The following is a 25,457-nucleotide window of genomic DNA, read 5'->3' as shown; positions in this document are numbered from 1 at the left end:
CCAKCAGCTTTCAGGGAAGGTCTCAGGAAAACATGCTGGTGGCTTGGTTAATGTGGGATGAGTCCCTTCATCCCTGTCACGGGGTGAGTCCTGGTTGTACCTTTGTGATGTTTGTGTAGGTGCAGGAATTGTTAATTGGGGATTGGTTCATGAGAGAATCCCTGGAGGAGGACATTTGATTTGGACCAATAATCTACAATGCAGTGTTAGCTCTGGCATTACCCTGGGAGCTGGCATCACCCTCATCCCAGTGCTGACTGGGGAACAACTTGGAAAGCTAAAGGAGGAAAAAGGCACATGCTGCTCTTAGGYTTTGCTCAAACCTGCCTTTTTAAGGGGAGGTGCCCTTCTGGCCCCCACCCAGGTGTTAGGGCAGAGTCACCTTGGAAATCTGCAACTGCAGACTTGCCTCCTGTTCTCTGAAACAAAGACCCACACAAAGCCCAGAGGCCACCATGTTTCAGCAGTAAATATTTATAGAGCCTTGTTCACTTGAGCTATTTAAMGCAATTTTCCTGAGAGATCAACCTGTTTAAAGGGAGAGCATGAAATGCACATCTCCCTTGTGTTTCTCCCTTTTCCAGTGTGACTTCTGGATCCATGTACCCGYTTGTCCCTTGTGTTTTTGCTGCTCAGGCCAAGTGCGGGGTATAGCTGTGTTCAAGCCATGAATTCCTAGAGGGGAAAGTAGTGTCAAGTACTGGGAGAAAGTTACCRTTTCTTTTAGAGGAGTTTTATTTTTCCTGTTCACATCTGGTATCATCTTTTGGGTGAAAGCTCTAAGTAAGCTTGGGTTGGGTGTGGGGTTATCAGGTGATATTGATGCAAAGTGTGTTGTGCTCTGCATGAGTAACTTGGAAGAGGTCAGAGTTTCCTATGACACATCCTGTGTATTCCCATGGGAAAATGACTTGCTTTCTTAGATTCTCCTCATAGCAACTAGCAAAAGAAAGAAAAGTTTGGGATTCCCTGGAGCCTTGGCTGGAGCATGAMACCAGCTCCATGGAGTAGAATGGGGTGTCTGAAATCAGGCTTGGTACAGCAGATCCCTCTGCACAGTGCCTTGTGCCAGGTCGGCTCTCTGCTCCAAGAACAGGGCTGGGATGGCATCAGTGTAAGCTGGAGTCTAAAGCAGGGCTGAAAAAATAGCAAGGAGTCGGCCTGAATGCTAAATGCGAGAGAACAGCCCAGACTTGTTCTCTGAGCCTCATTCTCTTTGTTGCRTCACGGTAATACTGGTCCAGAAAGAGATCGGTTGATATAAAATAGGCTTTAAACAAGAATGTTTTCTTTTCCCCCAGTGCCACTGCCCCCGGARCGGGCAGGGCTGGTTYTCTGGGCTGTGTGTGCTGCAGGATGTGCTGCAGGAGCATCCCAGCAGTGGGCTTGGCTGTGCCAGGGGAGTGCCACTGGAGCTGCTCTGGCAGAGCAGTGTCACTCCCGAAATAAGCCATGCGTGGCTGCGAGCAGCAGTGATGCTTGGGTGAGGGAAATGCTGTCATCTGCAGAAAGGAAGTTCTAAAAACTTCCCTTAACTTGTGTCTTAGCTGCCTGAAATGTAAAGGCAGAGAAGCAGCCGTGGTGTGGCCGCGGCCATGCCCTTTCGCACTGCCAGCACCCTCAGTGCATAGGTGGCATCTAGTGGCTTCTGGGATCCTCTGTCCCCACATCCCTGGGACAAGGGGGGAGCCAAGGCTGAGCTTGAGCTGTAGGCTGGGCCTAGGAAAGAGATCTGGACTGTGCAGCTTCCTTGTGAGTTGTAAATCGGAGTGTCTCAGGCTGCAGCTCAGGACACAGCTGAGTCTTACTGGGGCTGAAATACAAGGACCTGGTAACTGCTGTTCACCACTGTGGTGAGTCCCGTGGTTTTGAGGGCACCGCTAATTGATGCAGATTTTGTGGCTCCAGTGAGCCATGGGAGAGCTGTGTTTGTGAGCTGAAGCCTGCTCAGTGCTAACCAGCCCAAAAAACCAGACCAAAACCAGGGGGTGCTTTGAGCTGGCCTGATGCACTGTTTATGGAAAAGGGAAGCTGAAATTTTGTCAAAACATTGCAGTTGTGCAGGTGTTTGTCCTGATTAATGAGCTTCTAGGCAGAGTTTGCTTCCACACTTTTTGTAAATTCAGTGCTAGTCTCAGTTTGAATATTTGCAAGTTTAAAAAGTGCAGCACTTTGCTGAGCCCATTACCAGATACCAGCTTGCTTTTAACTGGAGTGTGTGTGACCTCCTTGGGCCAGTGTATGTAACACCTGAAGAATGGTGTCCCTCTGGATTAAAGTATGTGTTAAAGTTTCAGATGAACATGGATTATTTAAAGCATTTCTCTGGTGACCAAGTCATGAGTTTTTGGGAACAGGGAACCCTTGYTCCTCTTGCTGGGGATGTAGGCTGGCAAGTTAGGGGGTGAGGAGCCTAATGAAGACATCTGTGGATTTGATATTTCCATTAACAAGTTTCCTTCTCTTCCCAATTAAGCTAAACCTCTTTCAATTTCTAAAAGCTGTAGTCAAGCATTTTGTTTCACCTCAGCAATGGCATTTTTCGARGTATGTGGCCTCTGTGCCCCTGACAGCTGTCACTGTTCCCTTGGTGCTTTCACGGAACTGCTCCACCCATGTGCTGCTTGCACTGAGGGTAAAGAAGACTCATTGCTGACAGGAGCTCTTGTGCCTCAGGAGGGGGCWGAGTCCCTGGGGATTTTGCATCTGAAACAGAGCCATGGGCTTAATTAGCCCCTTCCCTAACAGCSCATCAGATCCTGGTTCAGGAACTGGCAGGGGAAGATGTCTGGATGCTCCCTTGTGGTAGCAGAGCAGCCTTACTCCCACTACTCCTCTATCTGCCTGAAAATAAATACAGATCATTCACTTGTCTCTGGAGGAAGATAAAATGTAAACTGCCTATTTTCTGTGATAAAGCACTGTAAATAGTTGGAATTTAAGATAATTATCTTTATTGCTTTTTATAGCACCCTATGAAAGCTGAAATCTAATTTGTTCTTCACTAACAGGGAACTCCTGCAGATGACTCAGAAAAATCCATTTGCTTTATTGACAAACTTGTCTGTTTGGTTGTCAGGGCACTGTTCTCCTTGCAGGAAAAGGGRAATACAGGTCATAACACAATGATGGGGTTTTAATAGAGATTCAAAGTGTGATATCTGTTGGCAGGAAGAAAAACTAGAGTTGGTGTAATCAGAATGAAGTGACTCTGCTTTATTAAAACAGTTGTAAATTAGTTGATGCTTCAGTGGGTGTGCAGTAATGGTGCTCTGTGCTTTGTTTATGCRACTTCACTCACTTGAAGCTCATTAACAAGAGCTTGCAGAGGAGCTGCTTTTCCTGGGCACCTGGTGCCCCTTGGCTTTGGGAAGGAGGTGGGAGGTGAGGTTGTGCCTCTCCTCCTGTGCCTGGGGCTGCAGGGAATGGTGTGTTTGGCATGATTTGGGTCTGTTGCTTGCAAGGGAAGTTTTTTTTAACCTTCGCAGTCTGACTGTGAGACAGGCTCCCAGTTTTAACCAATTTCTTGTGTATCTGAAGGTGGTAGACATCCCTAATGTCAATGAGTCGTGTGCCAGCAGAGCTGGGTGTTGTGGTTTGGAGCGTTTCTGCTGCTCTGGTGCTGTGGCTCTATGAAAAGCAAAAGCAGATGTCTGTGTTGTTTCTCAGCCCTTTACAAGGAGGGAGTATGTCCTGCCTTACCTGGCCCTTTGTGATCCACACCCCAGAGCTGCTCAGAAGAAGAGAAGCAATCTTTGGACAGCCTCACCTCCCAAAATGTCCTGTGGCTGCAGGCAGTGGTGTTTGACAGATGCTGGGACTGCAGGTTGATGTAGCAGAGATGCTTCTAAATTATTTCTGTCTGTGGCTCACTCCCAAAAAGTCTTAATTTATCACTGCCATGTGGGATAATGCTACTGAATCTCACAGAATCATGGAGTAGTTTGGGTTAGAAGGAACCTTAAAACACATCTTGTTCTACCCCCCCCTCCCCCGCCTTGGTCAAGGACACTTTCCTCAGCCAGGTTGCTCCAAGCCCCATCTAATTTCTCCTACAGCTCAAATTCTGACAGGTTTGATCCCACAATGGAGAAGTCAGAAGCAGTGTGGGGGTTAACTGTGTTTTCAGGGAGAAAGAATAGAGCTCTAGGGAGAGCACTCTGTGCCATGGAGCAGAAGTCTGTTTCTGTCAGGTTTATGTAGCCCTTCATAAAAAGGCAGCAGAGCAAGGAAAGGAAAACATCCCTTTAGTAAACATGAAATGAGAGCTCTATATGGGCAGAGCAAGGATTCTTGTGCRTCTCTGAAGGTATTCTCAGGGTTTGCTCAGCTTTTGATTGCTTTTTTTCAGGAATTGACTACAAGACCACTACTATCTTGTTGGATGGCAGAAGGGTCAAGCTGGAACTCTGGTGAGTGTTTCTGAGCCTTTCTAATCCAAACCCTGGGAGCTCAGACCAGGTGAGCAGGAACATAGGGCTGGGGGGTTGCTGTATCAGGCTGTGGAGGCATGGAGCATCCCTGGGTGTATGGTGGCACTGGCTGGCTGCTCTTACCAGAAAGTTACTCTGGCAAGCCAGATTCCTTTCTGTCACAGTAGCATGAACACCATGCTGCTCTTTGTCAGAATAGCCCGATTTCAGTCACTGTCTGTCATAACTGACTCTTTTCACTATTACGCTGCACTTGAGACCCCACCTGTACTTATATTGTCCGGAGTTCCTGGCACAAGAAAGACATGGATGTGTTAGAACAGTTTCAGAGGAGGCCACAAAGATGGTCCAAGGGCAGGAACCAGGCTGAGAAAGCTGGGGGTGTTCACCTGGAGGAGGCTCCAGGGATACCTCAGAGCCCCTGTCGGTGCCTTCCAGGAGAGCTGGAGAGGGACTGGGGACAAGGGATGGAGGGACAGGACACAGGGAATGGCTTCCCACTGCCAGAGGTCAGGGATGGATGGGATATTGGGAAGGAATTGTTCCCTGGAGGGTGGGCAGGCCCTGGCACAGGGTGCCCAGAGAAGCTGTGGCTGCCCCTGGACCYCTRTGTCCAAGTTTCCAAGACTGGTTGGATGGGGCTTGGAACAGCCTGGGATAGTGGAACCCCATGGCAGGGGCTTGGTTCTGGTTGGTGCATAAGGGCCCTTCCAACCAAACTATTCCATCATTCTGTGTTCCCATACAGCTCTTGATCACTGAGGGACTAGTATTGAGTTTGAAGCAATACTGCATTTTCCTGAAAGCCAAGGAGGAGAAATAGAAACAAGAGAAAGAAAGTAGAAGAAAAAAAAAAAAAAACGGGGGAAACCCATAGTCCTTCAGTAGCTGGATATTTCTCAGTGCCTTGAGCTGAAAATTAAAACAAGAGCTGTGAACAGACCTCACAGCATCAGGGCAGGGTGAACCCCTGGAGAGCAGGACTGACTGGAGTGACCAGACCCTGGCATGGAGATGGGAGAACAGTTTGGGAGGGGTAACCCCTGCCTTATCTCTCAGCACCACAGGGAGATCTGGAGTCCTTCTGGCTGGGCTTTGTCTGAGGTCTAACTTGCTAAGAAGCTGACACAGCAGTCTGCAGAGATAAAAGAGGAAGGGTAGGACAGGAYGGGGGAGGTAAGGATAGGTAGTCTGTCCCTACCCTGGATCTGGTAGGGAATGACACAGCTCCTAAAATACGGAGTTAAATATCCCCTTACAGATGCTTGRGTCTAGTAACAGGAATATTAGTAACACGTGTGAATTGTTAAATAGGAATGAACTCTGTATTCTCAGCCTCAGTAACTGACTCTAKCAGTTTGTAGTTTGGTGGTTTAATTACACTCCTGTTCTCTGAAGCTGAATATCTTTATTTTACTCACAAAAAAAAAAAAAAAGAACAGAAGCAGCTAATTTATCTCTACTAGCCTGAATGTTTGGATGTGCTACTTGCATTCTTGTCTCTCTTGTAAGCCCCAAGTGTGTAGTAACTTAGTGCTTCCTCTTGAAACCATCTTTTTGTGCTGTAAGTCTTGAGCTGGAGAACAGCACAGGAACTGAAAAGCTGATAACTCTGATTGATGATGCCTTAGTGTAATCTTTTACCATTACTTACCCAGTATTTGATTGTCGAGGGAGAAAGTCATGTAAGCACAGGCTGTTAGGTTGATGTCCAGGATCCTACAAAGCTTTAAATCTGAAAAAAATACTGTTTTGCATGTGAGGTCAGTATGTTTTTCTTAGAGCTGCCAATCTGGGCTGAGGGATTCCTCAGCCTTCTCAGTGGTTATTAAAGTGCCTTTTATCCTGGCCCAGGGAATGGATTTGACAAACACTATCTATCTCTGATAACCAGTGTATCCTGGTTAAATCAGAGTGCTGGGCTCTGGCTTCTGGTCCCAGATGGGCACTGAGAGGTGCTGGTAATGTCAAACTTAGTTACCCCATGTCCGGGCAGGACAAATGATAGTGATTGAAAAGCCCCTTATTGTCACAGTGGTCTACAAACACTGTAGCCCACTCCTGTTCCTCAACTTTCTGTAGGGTGTAGAGACCTTTATATACCCAGATCTGTCGAGGATCTGGGTATAAAGAGAAGTCCCTTTATTTTTTGTTAAAATGTGTTCAAAAAATAAGTGAAGCTGAGTGCAAGGCARTTTCTCCTCCTGTGAGTGGTCCAGTTTAGGTTGGCTGTTCTCTGTGGCTGGGAGAGCTCTGCAGACTCRCTCTGACTTTGAATCCTGTGGACTGAAGGGAGCTAGGCAGAAAATTCTTTGCCCAGGGGAGTAAAATGACTTATACACTCACACATCACTGCGTCGGGCTGAAGCCGAGTGGTTTGGGCTTGTACCTTCTCCATGGGAAGCATGATACCTATACCCAAAGGTAGTGGTGTACCCACCAGTTCTTCCCCAGAAGAACCCATCGTGCAGAGTACTTAGGGTACCATGCACATCCTGATCATCTSACAAGATCAGCACTAGTTTTTATTTTATTCCTTTATGGCTAGTAGGGGATGAGCAGTATGGGAGTCAATTCTCCAGATCTCATAGCTGTAACTTTTCTGTGTTTTAGGGACACCTCAGGGCAAGGAAGATTTTGCACCATTTTCAGATCCTACTCCAGGGGAGCCCAGGTAAGTGCTGCTCTCAGGGCTTTGAGGGGACACATTTGCTTTTCCTTTGGGCTATATAAATCTTCCCTGCCATAGTAAAGAGCTCCGAAGAGGAATGCACTCATCACCAAAAGGATCCCTGTAGATGCAAAGAGACACTGAATGTTGTCTTGTTGCCTGGGATTCTGTTCTTGTGAAATGGTGTGAGAGAACAGAGTGAATGGCAGGCTTTKGTAAACTCCTACAGAAAAGGTCTGTGCAGACAATATTCAGTCTTAATTTCTAGAGCAGGGCTGAGAGGCTGGGGTTAGAGAAGATGAGGCAGTTCTCACTCTAGATCTGCCTTAGCTTTAATGTGGGAGCTCCTACTTTCTGAGGTTTCTCAAATTTGTTTAAATATGGCACTGGCTTTCCCAGTGGAGTTCTTCCAGTCTGTGTTGCCTTCAAGTCAGTTCCAAAAATAGGGGTGACTCCTACTTAGGTGTTTGAGGCAGATTTGAAACTAGAGCAGCTCAATTGGAACATAAAGTATTTGTGTTCCTCAAAAGGTGAGGCAGTGTTGCATTTTGAGTTTCTCCTTTGGGCCCTGCTCCAGAGTAGCATCAAGATCCTCAACAACACAAAAACCTTGTGATCCTCTGGAAAATTGCAGTTTAACAGTGCTTTCTCACAGTTCTGCTGTTGTCCTTTTAGTAACATGGCAGGGTCCCTCCAGGATAAAGCTTCCCTAAGTTAAAGGAGCTATTTTATTTTCCTTATTGTTTCCAAATTGGAAAACTTTGGAGAAAATTCTTCCTCTCTTCAACACTAAGACTCAGAAACTGTGTGTCAGCTTCCTGAATGTGCCACTATCCTGGCAGATTCACAGCCTTTGGGAAACCTTGCATTTCTTCTCAAGCTCTTGCCACTCTTGGCTTTTTGCTTCTTGTATCTGTACACCTTCTCTTTGCTAACTGGCAGAATCCAGGTTGTTCTCTTTCTCTGACTTCCTGCAAAGTCAGTTGTGCTTTAGACATGGGAGCACCTCACCTGGGGTGTGCTTTTGAGCTCTCCCCTGGTATCTTGTTTATTCATGTTGGTGCCTATCTGTGGTGGTCTGGATGCTTTGAGGCATCTCCTTTGAAGCAGGGGCCAATTTCCTGTTGCTTGCAGGTGTTTGGAGTTCTGCAGTGGGAGAGTTCAGGCTCAGCCATTCACATGCTCAGTCCTGTGTCTGAGCTTCTTTCAGCCTTGAGAGTTTTCTTTCAGTTTCTGAAAAATCTGGAGCCCCAGTCACATAATCACAGAATGGTTTGGGTTGGAAGAGACCTTAAAGCTCATCTCATTCCAACCCCCCTCCCATGTGCAAGGGACACCCTCTACTAGACTAGTTTGYTCCAAACCCTGTCCAGTCTGGCCTTGGACACTTCCAGGGATCAGGAATCCACAACCTSCTAATGGAACCTATGGGCTTGAGGTTCCCTCACTATTTAGAAGTGAGCAGAACTGGTCAGTGTGGTTTTCTGGTGACCACGGAACTCAGCTTTGGTCAGGCCTTTTCCAAGACCTTGCTGTGTCAGATGCTCAGATCAAACTGGGAACAGAAAGCAGCAACTCCTGTGTCCAGAAATGCCATTTGGGAGATTTAAGCCCTGTGTGTAGCCACTGTGGACAGTGGTCACTCCCCTTGGTGTAACCTGGGAGCTCCTCAGAGCAAGTGCTTTGTCTTGGCAGGGCTGCACCCTCTGAGCCTGAGCCCACATGYCAGAACTCAGACCTGCTGCTGTCACAGGGCAAACTGGGGCACAGGGCAAGGCTGAAATAAGCAGGGAACACTTGAATTGGATGGGGAGAGAGACATGTCTGTTGTGGAGCCTGCCTGGAGCTGTGAGACTCTGGCACAGCACYTCCATGGGGTTCCTGCAGCCTCTTCTACCTGGACACCACATTTAGGTGCCACAAGGTGTCATGTACCTGGCTGACCATAGGCTTGAAGGGGACCAATTTTCTCTTCCTTTCTCAAAGTGAAGCACTTCACCTTCTTTGCTTTGGAGGCAATGTTCTGCCTTCAGCTAAATTTATCAGTGTTGCTGCAGGAGCTCTCACCTGAACAAGGTGTGCCTCGTCCATCTCACTGCCTTCTGCTCCCAAGGAGTGAGTCTGARAGACAGTGAACCTCATCAGCCAGGCAAGGGGGCCTTTAATGGGAATGCTGTATGGAGTCATGGGGTCACAAAGGTTGGGAAAGCCCTCTAAGTTCATCACACCCAACCAGTAACCCAGCCCTGCGAGGGCCGTGACCAAAACATGTCTCTCAGTACCACATTATATGTGGGCTTTTTTTTTTAATATTTCCAGGCATGGTGACTACTGCTGCTTCAGGTAGCCTGTGCCAGTGCCTGACCACTCTTTYAGTGAAGAAGTTACCCCAAAATGCAATCAGAACCTCCCCTGGCACAACTTGAGGTTGTTTTTTCTCCTTTGTCACTTGTTACCTGGGAGAMGAGACCAACCCCCAGCTGACTCTCACCTTCTGTCCGGTTGTAGAGAGCAATTTACTGCTGAGTGCTGGGGGTGGAGCTTATGTGGACAACAAGATGTAGCTCATGTCTTTGCCTCAAACCTGCCTTCTGCTCATGCAACAAATGGCTTTTCTAAAGTGCTGTTGTGATGCCTTAATCCTGGTCTGCCCGAAGAAACCCTTAAAAGCAGCAAACCAGCCCTAAGGAGCAAGCCTGCCTTGCAGGAGGAGAGGTAATTCCCAAGGGAAGTCTCTCCATGTCCTCTGAAAGTGCCCAAGAGATGAGCAMAGGGAAAGTGCCTCTTGAAAATGACTGAAGTCCTTGTCTAGTCTTTCCAGGTGGCTTGGAGTAAAACTCAGATTGTTCCCAGCAACAGGTGCTTGGTTCCCATGTGATGTTCCYATGATACTCCTGTATTAACAGGAATACAAATACTGTGTCTTAAATAAATCACCATAACTTTCAGTGGTAGAAGTTAGTATCAAAATGTATGCTCTGGATGGTTAACCAAAACAAGAGGACTATTTGTTTTGAATAAGAAATGCCTGTGTGACTGCAAGGATGGACTTCCAACACCTCCAGTTATTTTCAGTATGCAGAAGCTGATTTCTGCCATGGCCCGAGCATAAATACAGCATAATCTGTGTGGAGAAGCACATAAATGGTCCTGAGTTCTCTGACTGGGAATTATGGAATGGTTTGGAATGGAAGGGACCTTAAGGCYCATCCCATTTCATCCCCTGCCAAGGGCAGGGGCACCTTCCACTATCCCAGAGTGCTCCAAGCCCCCTCCAGTCTGGCCTTGGACACTTCCAGGGATCCAGGGGCAGCCACAGCTTCTCTGGGCACCCTGTGCCAGGGCCTCCCCACCCTCACAGGGAAGAATTTCTTCTCAATATCCCATCTATCCCTGCCCTCTGGCAGTGGGAAGCCATTCCCCCTTGGCCTGTCCCTCCAGGCCCTTGTTCCAAGTCCCTCTCCAGCTCTCCTGGARTCCTTTTAGGGGCTTCTCCAGATGAACACCCCGAGTTCTCCCAGCCTGGGTCCAGAGGGGCTCCAGCCCTTGAAGTATCTCCATGGCCTCTTATAGACTTGTTACAGCATATCCATGTCCATGTTCCTGTCATGTTGGAGGCCCCAGAGCTGGGTGCAGTACTCCAAATGTGGTCTCTAGGATGGATTCAGGCCTGTGTGCTGTACTGGCTTCTTAGCTGCAGCTGTTTGCTTTCCTTTCTACTGTCTTGGAATCATCAGACTTCAAGACTTCTGTTGTRTGAAGGCTGACACAAATCCTCTTGGAGGCAAGAGAAACAGCTTATTTAAACTAAAAGCCAAAAGCTCAGGAAGAACAAATCTAGCAGAGAAGAGAGGTGCCAGCATGGGAATAGCTCTGTTTGAAGTTCATGTGATACTTGTACAAGAACAGGTTGGTGTAAASTGGCCTTGAGCACCTTCACACTGAGAATTAGTGGAAGGTTCTCACTGAGTAGAGGACTGAGGAGTACAGGGGGAACTTGAAAAATGAGGTTCCACAGAGGACTTGGAAAGGTTGGCTGTGAGAGCAGGAGGCTGGCTCAGCAACCTGGCAGCCCTTACCCTGGTCTGAATAGGCAGTACTTAAGAGAAAACTTGGTATGAAAAGTGCTTCCAAGCCAAGGAAGGAGGCCTGACTTTCCCACACATTSCTTATTGTTTCTCAAGTGTAGTGATAAGAATTTAATTTTCTGAAGTAGACCCTGGAGAGGTTGCAACATGGAAAAAGAGTCTCTGGATAGTGAGCAGACCTTCTTGGGAGCTCTCCTGTCCCCCATGGCACAGCCTAGTGCAGTGCTCAGACTGAACTTCAGGCTGGTCCCTCTCCAGGGAAGGGAGTTAAGTACCTTGATGGCCTCCCCAATTTTGACTCCACACCATTCGCCTGGGTCCAGAGCCATATGACTTTCATGTTCAGCAGGARCTTCTTCCTCTTGAAACCTGCAGTAGAACATCCTTGCTGTGCTTGRTGAGCTGGCTGTGAACAAGAACCAGCCCCTTCTTCCTGCGTGGTTGCCCCAGGGTTTGCTGTGAAGATCACAGGTCTCTTGCCTTCCTCCCTGCCCTGCCTGAGTGATCTCATCAGGCACACAATGAGCTCTTGGGCTCAAGGTGGAGGCTTGTGTTGCTGGAATGCCTGGGACCCCTCTCCTTTTCTCTTACCTCTCTAGGTGTTGAGTTTCCACTTCACCCCTTCTCTGTTGGGGTCTGCTAGGCCAGCAAGTCCTGACCACGTTGCAGAAGGGTCTCACTTTGGGGCAAAAGAGGAGCATTTGTGTCTGGSATAGCAGAGCACTGGCCTCCAGGCCCTGATGGGGCAGGAGGAGTGTGCAGCCACATCATGGTGACTGCAGGGCCAGGGAGGAGGGAGACATGGAAACCCAGTAGTGTTGCACCCTGCAGAGCCAACTCAGGCAGTCTGGAGCTTTCTGTGTTGCAGAAGGATTTTTGTGTTAATTGTCACAACGTGGGGTATGGTGAAAAGTATTTAGTGTACTTAAAGGTGCTGCTGAAATCTTTTTTGYTCTTGGACTTCTTCTCCTTTTCTGCTTGGCTTCAAGGTCTCAGTCATTCCAGCAGAGATTGGCTCATTGATTGGCTCATCTCAGCTCTTGTGAGCAGCTGTGGCTCTTCTGGTTGCTGTGAGCAAATGCAAACTATTCCAAGAGTCATCACAGAGGGGAGGAAGAGTTGTAGTGGTGCTTCCTGATCTAGCCAGGAAGAAGCAGTGTTAGGATCGTTCCTGGTGTCCTCATATGCCAGTGATTCAAACTGTTTCTGAAAATGTGGCTTGCCAAACTCTTCCCAGACAGTGTGATAAAATGCTTCCATTTTGCAGCAAAGCTGCAGCCCTAAAGAAATGATGAATATTGTTGAGTTCTGCTTAGGCAGGTGGTTTGAGGAGCTGCTGTTTATCCCGTTCAGAGGAAGGTGATGGATTTTTGGCAGCTCAGCAGACTCAGGTGTAGGCTCAACCGTCCCTTATGGCTTTTTTGGTTGCTGCAAATACTTCACCTGCCTTGGGTCATTCAGATGGGATTGCCCAGCTGCTGGAGAAGCCTGCCCTGCCTGCCAAAATTATGATCAAAGTCTCAATGATAAATCCCCCCGTGATGTGATTTGCTTTTGGGAAATGGTTTGGCAGCAGAAGTCACTGCCCATGAGCCAAGGTCYGAGGTGCCAGCTGGAAAGCCACGACCAAATGGAGCTGTGAAAGAGCAGGCAGGAGACACAGAGTGCTCTGGTTCCTGTCAGCACTGGACCTTCTGGTTAAGGTTTACTTTGTCCTGTGGGACAGAAAATCTACTCTGGGGGGTCTTCAGGCATYTTCAACAACAGCTTTTTTCCATCAGTGGAGAATATCAGCAAGTGACACTTTCCTGGCYACCCTGTCACCTGCCTGCATTGGACTGAGGTCCTTGGCAGTTGTGTAAGTGCTCCCAGCAGTTTCTTGTGTGCTGGAAGCCCCTAAAGCATCTGGGAAACCTTTTTGGACAAGCCTGCTTTGCACTGACAGTGTGCAAGCTGATTTTCTCTTGCCTTTAAAAGCTTATTGCWTATAAACCTGGTCCAAAGCTGGAGATGATACCTCCCCCCACCATCTTGGTTATGTGGACAGATCTTTGTGTAAGCTCCTGCTGGAAGCAAATTTATGTTTTGGCAGAGTAAGTGTCCACATGTTSTGCTGGACACAATAAGTGGTGATCTCTCTGTGTTCCTTGTTCACTGCGTGAGGCACTGATGTAGAAATTTTTGTCACTGATATGCTGAGGGTTGTGCCAGTGCCAGAAGTGTGGAAGAAAACCAGAGTGGGAATGAACTCTGAAAATCCAATTGTGAAAAGACCCCAGATGAATTTGGGGATGAGTCCAGGCATCTTCTTCCTACACAGAAACTACAGGCAGTCTGAGGGGGAAAAGGAGGAAGGCTGTTGGAAGGTTGTGAGAGGTCCAGAGTACCCTTGGCCTGAGAAGCTGAGTSTGGAGCTTTTCACTACATGCTGTAGGAACCTGGGGCACATAATGGCACAAAAGGGCTTTGTGAAACTAAAAATCGAGATAATAGGGTGTTGACAGCCATCTGGGCACTTAAGAGAACAAATTAGACTGCAAATGGGAAGCTGTTCATTTGTCGAGTTGAGGAAATKAAAATTCTATGCACGATATTCTAAAGGAGACTTTAAAAAAGCTTGACAGATCTTACTTGGAGCTGTCTGCAGAGATGGAGCCAGCTTCCTCTCTGTGTGCCTGGCTGAATGCTGTTCTCTGTGGGGCAGAAATGGCAGTGACAGAGTGGAATTGGGATATGGACTCTGGAAACGTGGTGTCTGCAGYGTGCCAGTGCTACTTGGAAGCAGTGTGAGGTTATCTGGCCACASCAGGAGCTGGCCAGGGGTTGAGCAGCCTTCTTCCTTCCCCTACTGAGCTGCAGCACAGCTGGGCTCCAGARCCAGCTGGGCAGCAGGAGGATGGAGCAAGGCACAGGCAACTTGGCTGTGGTGTCTCCTGACCCTTGGGAAGCTTTCCTGGACAATCTTCCCTCTAAAAGTGTGTGCTGGAGCTGTGGTGTGGCTTGGAGGCTCAGCTGGCACACAGGGTGTCGTATTTTGCATTTAGAAATCATARTTTTGACCTTCCACCCTGCTGAGAATGTAGGGGTGTGTTTGTGCTGAATTTTTATCCTTATTCCTATTCAAAGAACATCCAGGCAGAAGCTGCCAGAAACCTTAAAAACTCTCTCCTCCTCAAGCATATTCCTGGCAGAAATAATCGTCACAAACTAGGTCTTGGGTCTGTTTCTCTTGGCTGAAGGAACTTGTCAATCCAGAAATGAAGCAAGTAGACTTTATTTATCTTGCTGTCCATTTGTCTTGGATGGGGATCATCAAACCCTTTGCACTATTTCCTGACTCATTAATTTTCACACACAGCCATGGAGGTTGGAAATCAGAGAAAATAGAGGAAAAATTTAAATAAAGCTCAGAGTCTTTTTTTCCCCCCAATATGCAGTTAAAATGTGAGGTATCGTGCTAGTAGKTATTTCTGGATTGGGTTCTTGAGAAGCAGTATCTTTGAATTTGTGGGATTTTTTAATTATAGAAAATCATTACTTCATTTTTTTCCTCTCTGAATCTAGGATAAACTGATTCTTTTCTCCTCCAAAACAAAATCAATCTCTATTTCTTTTTGAGTATGAAGTTTTTAGACTGTCCTAGAAATGAAACTACAAAAAATTATGGACTCTAGATGTGAGCTCCAGATGTTGCTTGAAGGAAACTGAAGATGCTCCCCCCACCCCACAAATGCTTCTGCCATTATGAAAACTCACCTTCAGGTCCTTCAGAACAGCCTTAAACCCAGATTTTGAAGGGCTTGCTCTTCGTGCTGGGCTGTCAAATATGAAAGCCAACCCACCTGACTTGCCTTTTGTGCCCTCTGCCCTTCTGTTTTTGTACAGTTGAGCCTTTCTGTGGAGATGCAGATGTGGAGATGTTGGAGGGCCAGTGAGGACAGAAAAAAACAAACTTCACCTAGAGAGTGACTGCCTGGGGTGAAAGCACTGGGCAGTGAGGTTGGAGGTACAGCTCAAAAATCACAATTATTCTAGAATCAAGAATGTGAATTGTTCTAAAGTTATAAAATTGGTCAGGCGTTGAGCGCTGTTTCTTCCAGAAGAGCTGAGAGAAAGGCAGACAAGGTCAAGGCACACCCAGTGCATTCCGGGAACAGCTGCTATTCTGTGAGGGGGGAAGCATGCCAGTGCCAGCTCCAGATGTGAATTTATTGTGAGTGCTCAGGTGCCTTTGCAGCCCAGGTGCCAGTTTTATCATTCCTGTGTGCCCCACGTTTCATGTTAATGATAGTTCTTCTGTAAATTTGAGGTATATTAGACACAAAGCTTCTGCATAGGCTCCTCCCAGTTCACCACAGGGGCTGGCAGTGGCAAGGATTGTAAAGCTGTGCTTTGGGTGGACTGGGTAGCTTGTGTTTCCCATCTGTGTAGCACATCTTCCATTTCAGTGGATAAAGGAGCAGCTCCACTGCTGGTACATGGGGATGCTCTGTGGTCCCTGACTCRTACCAGGACAGCTGCTGGGAGTTTGTCAGCTCTCTCCTTCSCTGTGCTGAATYCAGGCCTCTCACAGGGATTACTGCRCTGAAACMTTTCTTTGCCAGTTTAAGATCYCTTTGCTTGTGCTGGGGCCTTGCTATAGGGGATGGTTGTTCCTGGAGGATACCCCTTATTCAGGGAGGGCTCGTTCTGCAGAACTTGGTGCTCAGTGATCTGGTTTGGTTTGCCCTTAGTCTTGCTGCTGTGGGTTCCTTTTCACCCAGCGCTGCCTTCCCAGCTGTATTCCTCCTCTCGCAGCACAGGATCATCTGCTCCTCCCGAGTTCCCATTCCAGGCATCTTGTACTGTGATTCYGCCAAGTCAGCTTGGAATGCCTGTTGTCACTTGGAATGTCTTTGATTGCAAAAAAGAGTGACAAGAAGTCAGAAAAATAACAGGAGGGTTGCAGAAAGGCACTGCTGAGGACAGTTCCATAAATGCTGTTGTGTGCCCAACCAGTACCGAGTGGCAGCTCTGGACTCATGTGCCTGCAGGGCCAGGCACAGCCTACTTTCCTTGTGTCTGTCCCCAGAAATGCTCAGATTCAGGAAAAGAATATTCAGATTCATCTCCCTTGCTGGGAGATGATGTGGGCCTGAGTGGTGGCCAACAGCCTGGCCATTCTCCTGGGTCCTGCCAGCTGGGCTTGGGGCGAGGTGGAGACTCCTCAGAGCTGGTCCCTATCTTCCCTGCCTTCAGTCATGCCTGTGCCATTGCCCAGCAGCATGTGCTGCACCTCAGCAGGTGACTGGGAGGTGAATCATGGATGTGGGTGGTGRATGGGGACCTGAGGGTGTTGTAGGTCCTCTTGCCTGAAGAAAGGGTTCTCTGCCAGTGTGGCAGTGACAGTGGGAAACACCTTCAGCAAAGCCTGGATGGATCCTGGTCCTGAGAGCTCAGTCTGTGGAGATGCTGTGGTGCTTACTGGCATCATTCAGTTTCCTTGTCAGCAAAGGGCTGACAGTGAGACAGGTTCTGGAGAAGAGGGGTGTGCTTGAAAATTCCTTCCTGTCCTGCTGCTGCCTCACCACTGACTGCAGCTCTTCTGTGTAAAGGTATAGAAAAAATGGTGTGTTTGTGCCTCAGTGAGTTTGTATCATATTTGTGACAAGAGGAGGGTGTGTTTTGCTCCTCTAGATCCAGCYRCCAAGGCAGTTCCTCCTCCTGTGTAGAGACTGCAGTTTTCGAAATGATTTGGACAATACCAGARCTAAAATAGGAATAAAGCCTTCCGTAATGACCTGAGGCTGCATTAACACAGCCCTGTTATCTCCATTTTTGCCCTATCAGCACGTGAATGGTGCTGCTGGAGCAATGATCTGCCCCTTTGCTCTTGGTTTCTGCATAGGTGGTCTTTCAGGTGTGTTCTGCCTGTTTCACGTTGCCTTCTATAAAACTTCCTGATTGCTTCTCATTCTCTTCCACCAGGGAATTCTCTTGGTGTATGACATCACTAATCGCTGGTCCTTCGATGGGATAGACCGATGGATAAAGGAAATAGATGAGGTAAGTGAATGGGAGAACATATGCAGTGATCTATAGCAGAAATATGGGGAGGTCTCAGCCGAGGTGTTACCTGATATGGGGACAGGAATGGCTCTGCCGTGGAGGGGACATGATGGCAGTGCAGTAATAAGTGGAGCAAAGCAATAAGGTTCACCTCTGTGTAACTCTGGAGCAGTAGGAAAGAGCTTGGGAATGGGCAAGAAAGTTCCCTCAGAAATGGCCTGGGAGGTGACAGGTTAGTTGTCCCCACTATGTAGAGGTGCTGCTGGGCAGTCTCTCAGCCACAGGGCAGCTTCTGCTTCTTTTCCCTTGACTGCTCTTGCAGCTAAGCAGAGTGCTGAGTGCAGCATTTCTCCACTCMTTCCCTTGTTCCAGCACGCCCCAGGTGTCCCTCGGATCCTGGTGGGGAACAGGCTGCACTTGGCCTTCAAGCGGCAGGTGCCAACGGAGCAGGCGCGCGCCTACGCCGAGAAGAACTGCATGACCTTCTTCGAGGTGAGCCCCCTGTGCAACTTCAACGTCATCGAGTCCTTCACGGAGCTGTCCCGCATCGTCCTCATGCGCCATGGCATGGAGAAGATCTGGAGGCCCAACCGAGGTCAGTGGGAGTAGGGGGCTCCCTGTGGGAAGTTGGGCTCACAGGGAGCTGTGGGGCTGTGGCTGCCCAGGTGGGAGGTGTGAAACTGTGGGAGCTGCAGCCCCCTGACATGGAGAAATGCTTGGGGCCAGACAAGCTGAAGCTGAGCCTTGTGCTGGCRCAGGGATGGGCAGCTCCAGAGGGCAGTTCAGCATGTCTGGGATCTGAAGTGCTGTGGGGCATTCCCCGCCTTTCCAYTTATTCTGGATGAGGCTGAGGGCAATTAAGCTCCCAGCTTGAAAGTACTTCAATCAAATGGCTGTGTGGGATAAATCCAAATGTAAGCACCTCGGTCCCTGCCCTTGCCTGAACCTGTCTCCCCTGTTCTGGAGGGAGGCAGGRTGAGCCCAAGGAGCTGAAAGGGACTAAATCTCATTCTTGCTGTCAGCATGCAGCTRTGGGCTGGGTTATTCCATATATGCAGACATGTGAGCCACAGTGAGGCAAACCATGAGCAGATTCCATGTTATGTCCCAGCCTGTTGGGTTTGAAGCAAAATAATCTSAGTTCCCACGTTTTCCTGGCTAGAGGTAACAGAGTGTCCCACTGAAGTCTGAGCTGCAGGAGATGTGTGTTCGTGGGATGAGCTGCTTCCATATGGGTCTTCACTTCCTGCTCACCAGGGTGGGAAAATCCTGTTTGCCAGCCCCAATCACCAAATTTCCTGCCTGGGCTTCTGTCCCCAGCTGGCTGCTATGCCATGGTCTGCAGGTCACAGAGGCATGGTGCACAGGGTCTGGGCTGCATTCACAGACCTTTCCTGGACCTCTTCCAGAGGATTTGTAACTGTAGGCTGCCTGCTTGGGAATGGATAGGRCAAAAGGCAACAGTGCCAGAGGARGTTTAGATTAGATAGTAGGGAAAATTTCCTCACARAAAGAGTGGTCAGTCACTGAAACAGGCTGCTCATGGCAGTGGTGGAGTCACCATCTCTGGAAGTGTTCCGAAAAGATGCAGGTGTTGCACTTGGGGACATGGTTTAGTGGTGGCCCTGGCAGTGCTGGGGGAATGGTTGGACTCAATGGTCTTRGASGGCTTTTGCAGCCTTCGTRCTTCTGGGATTCTACAAATGGGGATCTGCCAGCTCGGGAGCAGCAGCATGGCTTTGGCGGCAGGAGGATAACGTGTGCCCTCGTGTGGCCGCTGGCTGGGAATTCGCCTGCAAGGAGAAGGACTTCTTAAGGCCGGCTCACATGGTGCATGCTGAGCTGGGAGGATGCTGGGAAGCTGGGAAGGGCAGAGTGATGTTCTGGCTGTTCTGGCTTATGGGATCTCTTTGGCTAAGCAGTCTGAAGTGACAAGGTCCTGTTTCAGGACTTGCTGACCCTCTTGCCCCTTTCCCAGGCACATCGTGGTTGGCAGAGGATGGGTTGAGAAACCGAGTGTCTGTGAGGAATGTGAGCCAGGCTCTGCCAGCTCTGGGTGCTGAACAGAGGAGGGCTGGCATTGCCTAACCCTGTGTTCACACCAAAGCCAGTGTCGGGCAAAGCACAAACCTCCAACAGCTGAGCTCACCTTGATTTCCCAAGCTTTTGTCCTAMCTATCCTGCTCCCTACTCCAAGCTCCTGTGCAGTCATTATTGSCATATCTCCCTGGGGAGCCAGAGCTGTGCAGTATAAGGAGCAGTTGTGGGGGGAGGGAGCCCAGGATGTCTCCTGGCCCCTGACTGTGTGGTCCTTTCTCTCACCAGTGTTCAGCCTACAGGACCTGTGCTGCCGAGCCATCGTGTCCTGCACCCCAGTGCACCTCATTGACAAGCTCCCCTTGCCCGTCACCATCAAGAGCCACCTGAAATCCTTCTCCATGGCCAAYGGGATGAATGCGGTGATGATGCATGGCCGCTCCTATTCCCTGGCCAGCAGTGGGGGCGGGAGCAGCAGCAAAGGGAACAGCTTGAAGAGATCCAAATCCATCCGGCCGCCCCAGAGCCCCCCACAGAACTGCTCACGCAACAACTGCAAGATCTCTTAGCAGGATGGGCACCCTGAACTTCTGTCGGATCCACACCCACCCACCGATGTACAGCTGTTTGCACACCAAACCCTTTTCCACTGGATCCTTTCGGATGGGCCACAGTTGCTTTTCCAATGGCACGCACAAGCGTTAGGAATGTGCTCACGTTTTGGCTTGGCATAGGAAGAAGCGTGGTGCCGGCTGGATCCCGCAGCGCTGGCGGGGAGAGGATCTGCCAAGTGACCCTCCAAGAATGCTTTGGGCTTTGCCTCTTGGCCTGGGGTGGAAAATTCAGCAGCTGCCGGGTTGGGGAGGGGGGAAGGGGAAAAAAAGCTCATCCAGTCTCAATGGAGCAATGGATTTAATGGAAGATTGAGAGGCTTAAGGGAGTAGGCAAGGAGAGTCTGTGCTGCAACTTTTAACTCTTGGCCTCCTGAACAGATTGCTGGTGCAATAGTGATCGTTGGATGTAGACAAAAAGAAACAGGGACAGGGGACTAATGATAGTTTTCACCGGGATGTTAATCTGCAGTTGCCAAAAAAAAACAGAGAACATGGCAAGAGTTGGCCAATTGGAAAGGGGAAGGCAGCGCTCTGCTTGCCRCCTTCATTTATTTATGTAAATATTATACATATATATATATATATATCACTTGTTTTTTAAGGGTTTTTTAAGAAGCAGTCAGGGAAAATTTTATGCAGCCGTGTAAATACAAGCACTGGATTGACTTTCCCAGTGTCAGCAAAGGGGACAAGTGGAGGATTTTCCAATGAAAATACAAATGCTTTAAGAGACTTTCCYTCACCCCTGGGCTTGTGCTGGCATTTTTAAATACTACATGTGCAGAAGGAAAGGACGATTTGTGTGGAATGTGCCCCAAGCTGCTTTATTCCTGTCATTCCCTAGAACTTGTGAGTGCTGAAGGCAGGGTGGGATGGCAGTGCATGGAGGGGCAGAGCAGAGAGACCAGGCTCCTGGGAGTTGGAGTGTTTTGGCAGGCAGGAGAAAGAGGCAGTGCTGGGGGCAGACTGATGCCTTGCTGACTTTGTGCTTTCTGGTTGGGGATTTGYGAGCAGGAAGTGGAAGTATTGTGCCTAAAGCAGAGGAAAAATGCTGAATTTTGTCCCTTATTGCTGCAAAGCCTCAATCATGGCTTCTAGTGCCCTCCATCCACGGCAGCACTCCATGTGACAGCTCCTGGATCCTGGCTGCTTCCAGCTTTGCTTTCCCAAAGGTGCTGCCTGAGCTTACACAGCTGTGGCTCCTCCTGGATGAAAGTGGGAAAGGGCAGAAGCTGCTTTTCCCACTGGAGCATGAAGGAGCAGGGATTGAGAAGGTGGAAGGTTGGGGTGGGGAAACAGCAATCCCCAGGTCCCTTAGTGGCAAAATCACTTGGCTCTTTGGGCAATCCCAGGAGATCAAGAGAGCACTGCTTTGCTCCATGGGATGGCTCGTGGATCTTGGAGGCGAAAGAGCTTGGAATGGATCTTCTGTCAAGCAAGCACACCTGCTTCCATGGCTTTGTCCCATGGCTGACCTGTGCTGGAAATTCACCTGAAACTGAGAAATAGCACCGGGCCATATCCCAGAAGCTAAGGGAGCCTGGCAGTGAGGCTGGCCTATGAGGTTCTCAGAGGTGGCCAGCATGTGTAGATTGTGAGAACCGTGGTAGGAAGTGAAGTGTACARTGCTGCCATCTTCTCTTGGGATCAGCAGCTCAAGAGCTGGGCTTGCTCTGCTCCCCCTTTCCRGGCAGCCTGGGGCACTGCACGGGCAGGATGAAGCCGCTGCAGCTCCCATGCGGCCGACGGACCCGCTGTGTCCAGGCAGCAGGGACAGCAGGGACAACAGGGACATGTCTCCCCATGGGGACATGGCTTTCCTCGCTCCCGAGCAGACCTGGGAGGTGCCGGAGCCTTCCCCGCTCCTCTCTACAGAGCACAGCATGGGCAGGTCTCTTGGCTCGGCTCTCTCGTGCTTTATCACCCAGCTCAAGTGAGCGAGGGCAGAATTAAACCCCAGGCAGGTGGAGGGGGAGAGGAATCCTTTATAGTGGTGCTTTGGCTCGAGAGCAAAGCCGTGGCCGGCCAGCCTGGTGGCACGAAGGCCGGGGGATTTGGAGAACCTGTCTGGGATGGCTGGCACCTGTTTCCCATCACTTAACACACAGCAGAAGACAATCGCTGGCTCAGCAGCACAGGGATATACAGCCAACAGGTGACCGGCCCCGCCAAGGGCGGCTCCTCCTGGGAATCGCCCCCCAGGCACCGTGGGGTGTGTGGGGCAAAGAGGGATAAAGGGATCCTTCCTGAAATCACCAAGCTGCTGCATGTCTCAAACTCGCTGTACCTCTGCTTTGGTTTGGCTGTGCCATGTGTGCTGCCTCCCCACGCCATTTCCTGGTGGTTGGTTTGAGTTTTGTCACCCTGTGAAGTCTCATGGATCCTGTCTGGAGTGGGGATGGAAGATTTCCCTGGAGTGATTGCCCAGTGACAAGCTATTTTTTAATTTAAAAGGAAAAGATTCTTGCATCTGATGTCAACACTAGTCTGTAGCTGCTCTCCAACACTTGTACCATTCCTGAGTTGGTTTTTTTGGACTATCCTTTTATTTTTTTATTCCTTTGTACAGTCAGTGTTGTTCAACTGATTCTACATTGTTTTGTATAAATTAAAAGTCTTTTTGTTGTTTTGAACTACCAATTGAGGAAAAGTTGTATCAGTTTTTGGGAAGAGGTGGAAGGGAAAAAGGTGGTGGTATTGCACATGCCTGGGGATTTGGGGCTGTTGGTGGTATGGATCCCATTTCCAGATCATCCACAAAATAACTTGAATTACATTTTCTGGGRAGCCATGATTCCTGGCTGTGGTGGSTTTTTGCCCTTTTCCATAGGTGCAGAAGATAAATCTCTTCTTGATTCTCACAGAACTGATGATTTGGGGTAGTGGAGCCCTGAGAAAACACAAACTCTTCTCCAACAGGGTTGGTCCCCGAGGGGGCTGGAGGAAACCAGGCTCTCCAGCAGCTTGCCAGGAATTGTACCCAGTCCCTGCTCCACCGGGACAGGACAAGTACAGTCAAAGCCTTAAATCCCTTCTTTGGGTCTGGCTGATCCTGGGGGAGCAGTGAGTGCTGTGGCTACAGTCACCCATCCTGCCCAGACTGGAGCAAGCGGGAAGCCATCTTGGGATAAATGGGACTGAAATGGAGAGGATGCTCTGGGGAGCTCAGAACACCAATGTCACACCAGGGTGGCCTTTGGAGGCACCAGGAGCCCCAAAAAAGGGGGATTTGATCCTGGGRTGGAGGGAGACTTCTTGTCTGATCCCCTTCTCCCAGCCCACCTCCCCCTGACCTCCGTTTTCCCCTGCCTTCTCACTTCCCTAGGATCAGATTTTCCACTTCGTACCAGACTGGTCATGCTTGTTTTAACAGCTTAAGTGGTAATTGCTGGGGCTGGGAGGGGGCAGGGGGAAATGAGATCGTGTCTGCAGCCTGGAAAACCCTGGAGCTAAGGTGAAAGCCTGGTCAGGGAAGAGTCACGCAGCTTTTTTTTTTTTTTTTCTTCAGGGGGTTCTGGAAGTGTCTGTTCCCTCTCACAGGGCTGAAACAAAGGCTGTGTGTGGTTTCAGGTGGGGTCAGGACAGCCGGAGCCCATTACAGCGGAGCAGCGGGGGCTGCGGGGCCGCAGCTGTCTGCTTGGACAGGAACAGAAAACCCTGCACAGCCTGRGTGGGGTGGGAAGGCTGGGAGAGCTTCAAGGCTCTGCTCCTTGGAGARGGACAAGGGGACAGGTTGCTCTGGGATCATTCGGGTCGTTCCTCACGGAGTGTGTTTCTCTGCTCTCTGATGTGAGGTTTCTAGGGTTGGTCCCACTGTCCCATGTGGGCTGGGAAGAGATGGTGACCTTCATCCAACTGCAAGATGTTTGAAAATGAGGGTGCACCTCCTCAGGGTGCATTGGAGGGGCAGGAGCCCACTGGGTGCAGCCGATCATGGTGGCACATGGTCCTTCCAGACCATGGTGCTGAGTCACTTCCTTGTCTTGGAGGGAGAAGATGTACCATAAAATCCTCATCTGTGATCTTTGAAAGTAACCCCAAAAATCCTTGGTTTAAGGTGCGGTTGGTGCCTGGACACATGGAGGTGAACAGTTTGGAACTGTTGAGATGGTGAAACTACCATGGGCTTGGTCAGGGTGGGAAGAGTCGCTTCCTGTTCACCTTCAGCGGGACACACTTGAAGAGGCTGGCTGAGGGTCCCCAGGCAGGGTGAAGGTCTCAGGCTGAGTAGGGGTTCCAAGGTGTGAGTGAGGATCTCCAGTCATTGGGARCTGCATTTCCAACAGCACAGCAGCTGCCATTCCTCCATCCAGCCTTGCACCACTGAGGTGACTTCTGATCTCAGTGACATAAGGAGGCATCTTGGGCTTCAGTGTGAAATGCATGCCACCCTCTGGGGCTGTGTCTCTGGCCTTGGAGAGGGGCCATRGGGCAGGAATCAACCCAGACACCAGTGCTGGCATCATGCCGTAACCACACAGAGTCCAGCATGGTGATGGGCAGAAGTTGGGCTCCAGGATTTTTTCCCATTCCCTTCCTTCCCACACCAGTATCCTTGGAAGGACCCTGGGACAAGGTGGCTCTTTGCCCCTGGGCTGCATTTCTGGGGACCAAGATGCCCTGCATCTGCCATGTTGCATCCCAGCTGGAGCAAGGTGGGTTTGTGGATTGGGGATCTCCAGGCTGTGGGTACCTGGGGTCAGCGGGTTTCGGGCTGCCAGGACACGCAGGATACAGGCCCTGGCAGCTCCTGGCTGGGCTATCCTGATCCAATTCCCTGACTGCAAAATATCACTCTCCCCAGAGTGTCCCAGGGCAGCATAACCTTCCCTCAGCATCAGCAGCTGGATGGGCCCTTGGGTGGCGGCTTGGATGTGGAACAGGATCCATGGTCATGGCCAGCTGGTGATGGACCTGACTGTGCTTTGGGGTTTTGGGCCGAGTTGCCATGGGCAGCCCAGAGCCACCAGCAGTGCAGCAGGGAAGTGGCAGGGGTGGCAGGGGTGGCCAGTCACAGTGCTATGTCAGTGGTAGTGGCTGGAGGTCACCGTGCTGGAGCACTGTGGCTGCASCCCGCTCACACCAGTATGGGGGTGTTGAGGATACCCCAAATCACCTCGTCTGGGGCAAAAGGGCTTCCCCCAGGAGCCACAGWCTGCGGGAGCACCAGGCCATTACATGCAAAAGCAGCTCTGGGAATGTGGGTGGGTTGGATTTCTCCACTCCCAAAAAAAAACAAAGGGTTCCCCCCATTTGTTTCATCCCCTCCACCACCTGCCCCCCAGGAGGGGAGGCTGGAGGTGCTGAGCTGCTTCCCCCGGGCAAAACCCCCTCAGGTTTGCTGTTTCACAGGGGCTGCAGCCCCCCCTCAGCGCCAAGGCTCTCACCAGAGCCGGAAGAGTTAATGCTCCCAAAATGCCATGAAATGTTCTGCTGCAGGTCAGTCTCCATCGGGGATTAGGGGGATCTGGCCGGGGAGCCGGGGCCGGCTCCTGCCAGCTCGGGGCTGTGGGACGTGCTGGTTGAGCCCAAGCGCAGTATGCCGGGGTCTGGTGTGGCTCAGGAG

General features: G+C 49.9%; 1 protein-coding gene across 3 annotated transcripts in view; it reads left to right on the top strand.

Moving 5' to 3' along the window:
• Window positions 1-22,531, top strand: part of RAB40C (RAB40C, member RAS oncogene family) — a 36,833-nt gene extending 14,302 nt beyond the window's left edge. For all 3 annotated transcript variants that reach the window (XM_057380660.1, XM_057380659.1, XM_057380661.1), the window contains 5 exons: window positions 4,352-4,412; window positions 7,047-7,107; window positions 17,160-17,237; window positions 17,613-17,835; window positions 19,566-22,531. In XM_057380660.1, coding sequence (XP_057236643.1) covers window positions 4,352-4,412; window positions 7,047-7,107; window positions 17,160-17,237; window positions 17,613-17,835; window positions 19,566-19,846 — 704 coding nt within the window. In that variant the 3' untranslated portion in view covers window positions 19,847-22,531. The remainder of the gene's footprint in view (window positions 1-4,351; window positions 4,413-7,046; window positions 7,108-17,159; window positions 17,238-17,612; window positions 17,836-19,565) is intronic.
• Window positions 22,532-25,457: the final 2,926 nt, after the last annotated feature.

Source organism: Malurus melanocephalus, unplaced genomic scaffold (genome assembly GCF_030028575.1).
Source record: "Malurus melanocephalus ecotype Western Australia unplaced genomic scaffold, MMel_1.1 scaffold_465, whole genome shotgun sequence".
Classification (NCBI taxonomy): domain Eukaryota; kingdom Metazoa; phylum Chordata; class Aves; order Passeriformes; family Maluridae; genus Malurus; species Malurus melanocephalus.
The sequence above is the reverse complement of the archived record's forward strand: the minus strand, read 5'-3'. Positions and strand labels throughout refer to the sequence as shown.